The 10,698-nt window shown below is 33.1% G+C and overlaps 1 protein-coding gene across 1 annotated transcript in view; it reads right to left on the minus strand.

The window, feature by feature from the left end:
• noc2l (NOC2-like nucleolar associated transcriptional repressor) overlaps positions 1 to 10,454 on the minus strand; it is a 42,645-nt gene extending 32,191 nt beyond the window's left edge. Inside the window, exons 1-12 of the mRNA XM_073823322.1 lie at positions 10,405 to 10,454; positions 8,767 to 8,895; positions 8,397 to 8,592; positions 8,216 to 8,317; positions 6,178 to 6,292; positions 5,993 to 6,086; positions 5,825 to 5,903; positions 5,624 to 5,734; positions 5,383 to 5,496; positions 3,217 to 3,405; positions 2,727 to 2,866; positions 1,340 to 1,451 (exon numbers count right to left, since the gene is read on the minus strand). Coding sequence (XP_073679423.1) covers positions 1,340 to 1,451; positions 2,727 to 2,866; positions 3,217 to 3,405; positions 5,383 to 5,496; positions 5,624 to 5,734; positions 5,825 to 5,903; positions 5,993 to 6,086; positions 6,178 to 6,292; positions 8,216 to 8,317; positions 8,397 to 8,592; positions 8,767 to 8,895; positions 10,405 to 10,424 — 1,401 coding nt within the window. The 5' untranslated portion in view covers positions 10,425 to 10,454. The remainder of the gene's footprint in view (positions 1 to 1,339; positions 1,452 to 2,726; positions 2,867 to 3,216; positions 3,406 to 5,382; positions 5,497 to 5,623; positions 5,735 to 5,824; positions 5,904 to 5,992; positions 6,087 to 6,177; positions 6,293 to 8,215; positions 8,318 to 8,396; positions 8,593 to 8,766; positions 8,896 to 10,404) is intronic.
• Positions 10,455 to 10,698: the final 244 nt, after the last annotated feature.

Raw genomic sequence — 10,698 nt, forward strand, 5'->3', positions numbered from 1 at the left:
CAAGAAAAAAAATATTTTTAAAACTTTTGAACAGTAGTGTATTTGGCTATTGGTCATTTGTATACAATTTCACTGCCTAAGTAACTGTAAGTGAATAACAGTTAATATGTACTTAATTTAAAAATTACAAATAAATAAATAAATAAACAGTGGATTTGTTGCAAAAAAATTTTAAGAGACCAAAAAAAAAAAGAAATTTCTGTCTTTAATTACTCACCCTCAAGTCATTCTAAACCCGTAAGACCTTCGTTCATCTATGGAACACAAATAAAGATATTTTTGATGAAATCTGAGAGCTTTCTGACCCTGAATAGACAGCAACGGTACTACCACAGTTATTTTCACAATGTTCTTACTACCTTTCTGGGCCTTGAACGTGGTAGTCCTGTTGCTGTTTATGCAGGGTCAGAAAGCTCTCAGACTTCATCAAAAATATCTTAACTTGTGTTCTGAAGATGACCGAAGTTTAGAACGACGTGAGGGGAGTAATTAATGACAGAATTTTCATTTTTGGGTGAACTATGGGAGGGACGAAGACAGGTAACTTTATCCGTTTACAGCACTCACAGTCTAGCAGTATGAGCACAGCACACTGTTAGCATGCTTAACCCCTGCACTTCTTAATGAATCAATCATCAGATTAATGAATCTTCAAAACCAACAACATATGTAACCCTGGACCACAAACCAATCATAAAGGTACTTTTTTTTTTAAAAAATGAATAAGCAAGGTTTCCATTTATGTATGGTTTGTTAGAATAGGAAAATATTTGGCCAAGATACAACTATTAGAAAATCTAGAATCTGAAGATGCAAAAAAAAAAAAAAAAAAAACTAAATTCTGAGAAAATTGCATTTAAAGTTGTCCAAATGAAGTTCTTATAAATGCATATTATGGTATATTTACAGTAGGAAATTTACAAATATCTTCATGGAACATGATCTTTACTTAATATCATAATGATTTTTGGCATAAAACAAAAATCGATAATTTTGACCCATACTATGTATTTTTGGCTATTGCAACAAATATATAGGGTCCAGGGTCACATATATTGAAGTACAAAATATACGCTAGTTCAACTCACAAATTGACCCTTTAGCTGGTAGATTCTTCATAGGAAGATTTCTTGTTATTGTACTTCAGATGCGATGAAAGGTCAGCGCATGGAGAAGTCTTTTTATAGTTAACTGTAAAAAAGTGGGACGACCATGATGACAAACGCCGTGGGTACAGTACTCATGCCCAAACCACGTCCACCCACACAGGAGCCTGTTTATTCAAGGCAGCCTGGGAGACATGAGAACAGTGGATGACGGCATGATATGCCAGTCTCACCTCTAGAAGGAAGGGCAGGGCGGGCACGAATGTCTTGGTGTTGGCAGATAGCAGGATGATCGCTCTGACACAATGCATTCGCAGAGGGTAATACCGGGAGGTGGGCACAAGCCTACAAATAAACACACAAAAACAAACAATAGAACCATTAATGACTTGATAAGAGTTGAAATGAAAACAGTAGTTTCTGTAAGCAAACAAATAATGTGGATTTGTAGCATCATTTTTAATATTCAAATCTTCAGTCTTTAGTAAGATCTTCATTTTAGCAGGCAGTAAAGTAATCTAGAATTCAGAGCTGAAGTTCTGAGCTCAAATCGACACACTGAGAAATGCAATCTTAAATGTGGTTAAGGGCGCTACCTGCTGGTAGAAGCTGTCAAGACAGTAACTAATAATAGCATTTACAGAGTAGCTCACTAAAAATAAATAGATTGTAATTTGCCTGATTAAAAAACTGCATCTAAATTAAAAATATCTAAGTTTGCTATTCTTGTTTGTAGGATTGCACAATTTCACAAAAAAAACTTGTGATTATATACAGTATCTGACTGTAAGATAATAATTACACTTGAAGTCAAAAGTTTACATGCACCTTGCAGAATCTGCAAAAAGTTATTTTACCAAGATATGAGGGATCATACAAAATGCATGTTATTTTTATTTAGTACTGACCTGAATAAGACATATTTACATATAGTTGAATTTATAAAAATGTATTATTGAAATTATAAAAATGATCTTGTTCAAACGTTTACATACACTTAATTCTTAATACTGTGTTGTTACCTGAATGATCCATAGCTATGTAGTTTTTTTTTTGTTTAGTGATAGTTGTTCATGAGCCCCTTGTTTGTCCTGAACAGTTAAACTGCCTGCTGTTCTTCAGAAAAATCTTTCAGGTCCCACAAATTCTTTGATTTTCCAGCATTTGTGTGTATTTGAACCCTTTCCAACAATGACTGTATGATTTTGAGATCCATCTGAGGACAACTTGGGGACTCATATGCAACTATTACAGAAGGTTCAAACGCTCACTGATGCTTCAGAAAGAAATACAATGCATTAAATTGAATTTGCAGATTTAACTTATTTTGTCTTTTGGGAAACATCCAAGTATCTTCTGTGGCTTCTGAAGGGCAGTAATAAAAAAACATGATATTTAAGCAAAATAAAAAAAGTACACACCTTCATGTTCAAAAGTGTCTCTTAATGCATAGTTTTTCCTTCTGCAGCATCAGTTTTAATATGTTTTATTTTAATCATGCAGCCCTACATTAATGACTTTTTTGACTGATGTGATATTCTCAAAGTTGGTAAATATCTCTTTAAAAATGCTGAGCAAAAAAGCAATTGGCAAAAAAAATAAACAAACAATCAATCATACTTGATGCAGCCGATAATGACTTGACACAACGGGTAGATCAATGGCTCCAAAACCTCACTTGGGTAAATGGTGCTCAATACTCGACACCACAGATACAGACAGTGCACATACTGCCAGTTATACACAGACTGGTATGTCTCCTGAGGATGCACAAAATAGAAAAATACAGAGATAAGCTGACATCTGCAAAAAATACATTGGACATCTTTCTTAGTGACAAAGTAATACAAAAAGGAAAAAATATATGTAAAGTTGAACTCAGTTTTACAATTGAGTCAACAATGCCTAACAATTCTTAAACAGCAATTTTAAAAATAAAGATTTTTCTTTTGACTAACAAGCACAGATGATTGACGATAGCTTCAGGATTAAGAAAATAAATATTTTTATTTATTTATTCAATTTTATTTTTCTGTTAACTTCAAAGAATAATTTTTTCAACACATACACACACACACAAAAAAAAATACAGGTCAAGATTTCAAACTACCTTCTTCTTCAAATTCATGGCGTTCCTGAGGTGGATGGCTAGCTGACGGATGTAAATAAAGGTATGCTGGTAGGACACCTGTGTGTCCAGTGCGTACATCTCAGTGAGTGTCCGCTGCATGAAATTAATCATGGGAAGTGTGTTGGGAGACGTGAACTTGCAGTTCTTTACATAGGCGATGTACATTTGCTGCAAACAGAAAACTCAATTTTAGTAATGAACCATGTATAATGATTATCTTCATTAGCATTTCATCATTACAAATGAAATTTTATTTTGTAAAAATGAATTTAATTAGCAAGCACACGTGAAATTAGGAAAGCCTGTTTCTACCACTGAATAAATAAAACGAGGTAATTGTGATTACATCTCACAATTTCAAATTGCGAGCAAACAAAAAGTTAGAATTGTGAGACAAACCCACAATTGTAAAAAAAAAAGTCAGATTTGCAAGATACAAACTTGCATTTGCAAGAAAAGTCAGAATTTTTAACTTACAATTCTGACTTTATTCCTTGCAATTATGAGTTTTTCACGCAATTCCGAGAAAAAATAAGTCAGAATAGTAAGTTGTCTCACAGTTCTGACTTTATAACTCGCAACTGCGTGTTTGTCATGCAATTCTGACTTTAACTCTCTATTTTCTTTCAGAATTGTAAGATATAAACGTACAATTCTGAGAAATTCTATCAGAATAGCATGAAAGTCAGAATTGCGTTATAAAGTCACAACTGCGATTTCTCACAATTCTGACTTTTTTTTCAGAATTGCGAGTTTATAACTCACAATTGTGACATTATAACACGCAACTGCAAGTTATTAAGTCAGAATTGTGAGATATTAACTCGCAATTCTGAGAACAACAGTCTTTTTCCCCCTCAAAATTGGACTTTATAACTCACAATTGCAAGTTTATATCTCACAATTCTGAGAAAAAAAGTCAGAATTGTGTGAAAACAAAAAGTCAGAATTGACTCGCAGACAAACTCGCAATTGTGAAAAAAAAAAAAATCTGAGTGGCAAGATACAAACTCGCATTTGGAAGAAAAAAGTCGCAATTGCGAGTTTATTTCTCACAATTCTACAAAAAAACTACCACGTTTGGACCACGCAATTCAGAGGGAAAAAAAAGTAGGAATTGTCAGATAAAAAGTCGTAATAACCTTTTAAGTGGTGAAAAGAGGCTTTCAAATGAAATAGATCAAATGTAACAGTAAAGACATTTACAGTGATACAAAGGACTTCTATTTTAAATAAATGCTGTTCTTGTAAACTTTCTATTAATCAAAGAAGCCTAAAAAGTATCAGCCATTTCCAACAATATAAATGTTTCTTGAGCACAAAATCAGCATATTAAAAAGATTTCTGAAGGATCATGTGACACTGAAGACTGGTGTAATGTCTGCTTAAAATTCATACATTAAATTAGAAATGTTATTTTCACAATATTACTGATTTTACTGTATTTTTGATCAAATAAATGCAGCCTTGGTGAGCATAAGAGGTTTTAAAAGCATTTTAAAAAGTAAACCAAGCCCAAACAATTTATTAGATTGTCACTTAAAGGGGCTATATGTAACTTTCTGAAATTTAAACTCGCGACTGACACCTGTGGCCAAAAAACGGAACTGCTCTTCCTCTCTGCTCGCTCTCATACGTACACACTTCATAAGTCATCCGCTGCAAAGAAGTCAACATTATGTTTACAGAGGTAAGAACAGTCAAATACATATATTGTTTGAGAAACTAAGTTTGTTTGCAATATATATGACTAGCGGTGGTGGCAGAGTGATCTGAAACGTTTAACATGAACGCGCTTGAGGTCACATCCGCAGACAGCAAACATAGGAAAAATAGGATACAGGCTTATAGGTGCACCCACTGTGAGCTGACAAGGTGTCAGTATGCTCACCAGGAGATGTTTGAGTCATAAATGGTCAAATAAAAAAGCTATTGTTACGTTTATTTTGGGGAAAAAGTTACATATAGCCCCTTTAATTAGGACATCAGTCAATATTCAACTCAATTTTCATATTTAAGCCATTATTTTTTTGTCAAGTCATATTTTCTAGCTACTTATGGTATTTGAGAAAACAACAGATATATGACAGTACTGCTGTAATGCACATACTACAAAAGAAAATTTCATCACAAAACCTAACTCACCTTAAGAACAGAGTTTAAGTAGTTTTCCTGTTTGTTTTGGCAGATTTTGTTGAGAGCCAAGAAGGCAAGGACCCTCACAGTCTCCTCTCCTGTGCTCCAGTGTTTGATCAGACTCTAGTGTCACAAACAAAAAACACCACAGATGCTGACTTTTTTTTTAGTTGTTTGATTAAAAACATCCATCTCAGTTCACTAAGCACCATTTCTGTCTAAGTCAGTGCCACTGATTTGCAGTGCTTACTTTGAGAAAGTGCCTGCACTGTTTTGGCAGACACAGGTAGTATGGCACCATCTGGTTGGCGTGACGGAGAACTGCAGCTATGACTGTGGCCTGGGTTAAACTGGAGAGGAGCTAAGGAGAAAAGAAAAAGCATCACATGTTAGTACTGGGATTATAGAACCAACTAAAAACTAAGTGACAAGGATGTGGGGAAAAATCTACCTGGACAACACCAGCAACATACATCTTAATATCAATCTGGTTTTTCTGCCACCTGGGACTTGAGGATGGAAGTATCAATCTGAAAATATAGATTAGCACAGTTACATAAAAAAAAAATGTGAGTGATCTAAACATCTGTCTGTACAGCAAAAGAAACAAAGCTGTTACTTTTTCTGGCCTTTCTCTGGAGCTTTCAGCTTCAGCATTTTGTTCAGAGCTGCATGCATGTCCTTTATGCAGAACAGGATGAGGGAATTGAATACTGTAAATGGAAAACAGATAGAGGCTGTCAGTAAGCACATTAAACATATTCCGCTCTGTAAGCGAGTGCCCTAAATAAGACAGTTAGTTACCCGCGCTGTCTGAGATAGTATATCGACATTGCTCCTCAGAGTCGCCCTTTGTTGTAGCCACGGCAGCCTTGAAGGCTTGTGTGATGTCCCTAATCAATTTTGCCGTAGGCTCTTTCTGGAAAGAAAAACATTAGAAAAAGATTCAATAAAGAGTGCTAAACCATGAATCAAACCTACCAGCTCCCAGATGAATCACAACATTATAAACTTTGATTTAAAGCAAAAAAAGCAAAAAAGATAGTATAATACACACACACACGCACGCACACCATTGTTCAAAATGTTTTATGTTGAGTTTATGCTACCAAAGCTGCAACTATTTGATTTGAAATACAGTAGTGAAATAGTAAATAGTACTTCAATAATAGTATAATAAATAAATAAATAATTAAAACATATACATACACTGACATTCAAAAGTTTGGAATCAGTCAAATTTTTAATGTTTTTAAAGAAGGCTTTTCTGCTCACCAAGGCAGCAATTATTTGATTAAAAATACAGAAAAAAACTGTAGCATTGTAAAATATCATTGCAATTTAAACAGTAATTTGAACAGTAAGATTTTTTTTCTGCTCACCAAGCCTGCATTTAAGCCTGCATGGTCCAAAATACAGCAAAAGGAATATTGTGAAATATTTTTACTATTTAAAATAACTGCTTTTTATTTGAATATATTTTAAAATGCAATTTTAAACCTGTGATCAGAGCTAAACTTTCAGAATCATTAGTCCAGGCTTTAGTGTCACATGATTCATCAGAAGTCATTCTAATATGCTAATTTATTATAAATGTTGAAACAATTGTGATGCTTAATATTTAGTTTGAAGTTTGAACCTGTGATCCTTTTTTCAGGATTCTTTAAACAAAAAAATTGCTAAAAACAACAGCATTTATTTAAAATAGACTTTTTTTGCAACAATATACACTACAATTAGATTACAGATTTAGGGGCTGTACATTTTTTCTTTCTTTCTGTCTGTCTTTGAAAGAAATGTTTACTTTTATGTGTATGTGTTAAATTGATAAATAATGAAGTAATGAATACTGAATAATGAAGACTTGTATTGTTAGAAAAGATTTATATTTTGAATCAGTGCTGTTCTTTTTAACTCGTTCTTTTTTATTCATCAAAGAATCCTAAAAAAGTTTCAGTTTCCAAAAATATTAAACAGCGCAACCCTTTTCAATACTAATTATAAATCATTATCATTATTTCATCACAGAAATAAATTATAATTTAAAAATTATATTAAAATAGAACTGTTGTTTTAAACTGCAATAACATTTCACAATATTACTGTTTTTTTTCAGTATTTTTGAACAAATAAATGCAACTTTGATGAGCATAAGAGACTTCTTTATAACATTAAAACTCTTACTGTCTTAAACATTTGAATGGCAGAATTATATACATATTTTAAAATGTTAAGTATTTCTGTGATGGTAAAGCTGAAATTTCAGCATCATTACTCTTAGTCTTCAGTGTCACACAATCCTCCAGAAATCATTCTAATATGTTGAAAACAGCTGCTTAACATTTTGTGATTGTTTTTAGGATTCCTTGATTATTAGACCATTCAAAAGAACTGAATTTATTTGAAATAAAATCTTTTTAACATTAGAAATGTCTTTTTTTTTATTTTTTATTTAATGCATCCTTGCTAAATAAACTTCTTGAAAACAAATTACTGACCCCAAACTTTTAAACAGTAGTGATGGGGTCCCTACTCTTTTGCTTTCACTGATTGGTGATTCTTCACCAGGAATAACAATATCTCCCCCTTGTGTCAGTTTCAAAATCTACAGCTAGCCATGCTGTCAATGGAAAATTTACATTCAAAGGATTTTCAGTGTAATTAAATTCAAGATGTCTCATTTACTATTAAAAAAAATCCAGCTTAAAAGAAAAGTAAAAAAAACACATTGATCATCCACTACAGCTAAGCATCCACTTTGGACAATAAATAAGAGCTTGTACTGATCATCTGGAAGTTCCAGATGAAAAACACTGAATGAAATAGAATATAAACACGTTACCCCGAGTTCAGTTCTCCAATTCTCAATCATTGCTTCTGTGACTTTGGTAGCTTCTTTAGACTTTTTCCCTGATTCCTCCTTGTCATTATCATCATCGGCTTCCTAGTCACATAAAAACTGTGATTTTTCAATATTCCAAGGAAAACACAAACATTCACATAGGAAGAACTAAACGACTGACTTTCAGTTGAGAAGGGAGTTTGTGGTACATCCGCTCCTCTTCCTCCTCTTCCTCATCTTCTTCACTATCAGTCTCATCAAAATTCAGGAGCTTCTGGTCATTTTGTTGTAAAAACTCATAGAATTCTGGGTCTTTGCTCTTGAGGGCTGACAGCTGGTCCTTGTGCTCAGATGCCTTGCCATGCTTTTTGACAGACCTGTGACACAGTTCATCAGAGTTAGATCACCAGAAATACAGGACTTGTTATCTCACTAGCTTTCTCCAGTGATAACAATAACATATACTCTCCCAACATTTGCAGAATGTAGCAGGTAATGGGAATAAAAATTGGATACTGGAATTACCATTAAAAATTGAAAGCCACACTTACGTCTTCTGAGGTGCTGGTTTCTTGACCTTCCCTTTCTGTTGTGTTGATTCCTCATTTTCACAATCATCTTCCTCATCAGAATCAAACCCAGATAACATGAACTCATCTACGCTGAGATCCTCCAGCTTCCTGCACAAACATAGATAGCACATCACTAATTTACCTGAAATAAAAAGCTTTTGTAACAGTATACACTATACCTTTCAAAAGCTTGGTGTCGGTATATATTATAGAAACTAATACATTAATTTAGCAAGAATGATTTAAACTGATCAAAGTGATGAAAAGAATGTTACAATGTTACATTTAGAATGTTACAAAAGATTTCTATTTCAGATAATTGCTGTTCTATGCAGAACATAATAATAATAAATGTTATTTGAGCAGCAAATGAAGGATCATGTGACACTGAAGACTGGAATAATGATGCTAAAAATTGAACTTTGAAATCACAGGAATAAATTACATTTTAAAATATGTTCAAATAGAAAGTGGTTATTTTAAAATATTACTAAAATATAACACTACTGTTACAATATTACTGCTTTTGCTGTGCTTTGGATCAAACAAACGCAGGTTTGGCGAGCAGAAGAGACTTCTTTAAAAAACATTAAAAATCTTACTATTCAAAAACTTTTGACTGGCAGCGTACAGTAATGCTTTATGACATGCTTGTCACATGATCCCCTCTATGCAGAATAGAACAGCTTATTCTAGATCAGGGGTTTTTAAACTGGGGCCAGTTTAGTGGAAAGGTAGTTTAGAGGAAATACCGTGTAAACACAAATAATAATACAAATTAAATAAAAATAGATTAAAATATATATTTAATTGATTGAAACAAAAATGTTTTATTTGATATAAATGAATTGATTAAAATAAATATGTAATTTAAATAACGCATGTAACATCACAGTACCGACAGTGTTTAAAAAAAAGTGATGTAGTGTAATAGAAACAAAATATTTTTCAAATAACAATTTTTTCTAATCATTATTGTGGCCTTTATACATGAAAATATATAGCTGTTTATATACAATTATATAGACTGACATCTCTTAAGTCTCCAACATGACAAATATTACTCAAAAGTGCTGTTCATTTCTTAATAAGTATAGTTTTTACTAGTATAAAACTAACGTTACTCAACTCAATGCTCTCCGGGAAGCATGTTTAGACAACTTCCCTAGTTAAAATGTCAAGAATGTGATTTAGAAATTACATACAGAAAGTGCTTAGGTTACAACAGCAAACGTCTCTTTAATATTCAACCAACTGTTTAGCAATCACATGTCGTTTCAGTACACCAGAAAATAACTGTTTCCGAACTCATTTTGGAGCTGATTATGATGGAAAAATCCAAAAATCACTTCAGACTCAACTAATATTTTTTTACTGTCAACACGATAACGTTCTCGCCATAAATGTTAATATGCGTATCCTTTTAAAAGACAGTTGAATTTTAGCTCATCAGTAGCTAGAACTAGCTAGCTATCGTTAAATATTGAATCATATAAGTGTTTAATGAAGTGAATTGAGCTCTGACACCTCCGTATACAGTTAGAGTCGCTATAATTTAACTCAAACAAGAATATATGATTATGCATGCGAAGTTAAATAGCTAAAAATGTAACATACCTCTTGTTTTTGCCTGCCATGCTGGATAAAAACGTGCGCAAGGACGCAATACCCACAATGCACCGCTTTCGGCAGCTCTACTGAGTTGATCTCGTGTTTAACGTTAATATTAGACACAGAACCAAAACCGAAAACCCACAATCGTTCTTTAACGCTCATTATGTTTACGTTTTTAATTCCTTGTTATGTTTTTGGTAGTATTATTACAAACAGATTATTTGCCTTTATATATAGGTGATATGCGATTTTTTTGCCTATCGCAGAATGCTTCAAGCCACTGACAATTTATAAAAA

This window comes from Garra rufa, chromosome 18 (genome assembly GCF_049309525.1).
Source record: "Garra rufa chromosome 18, GarRuf1.0, whole genome shotgun sequence".
In the NCBI taxonomy this organism is placed as follows: domain Eukaryota; kingdom Metazoa; phylum Chordata; class Actinopteri; order Cypriniformes; family Cyprinidae; genus Garra; species Garra rufa.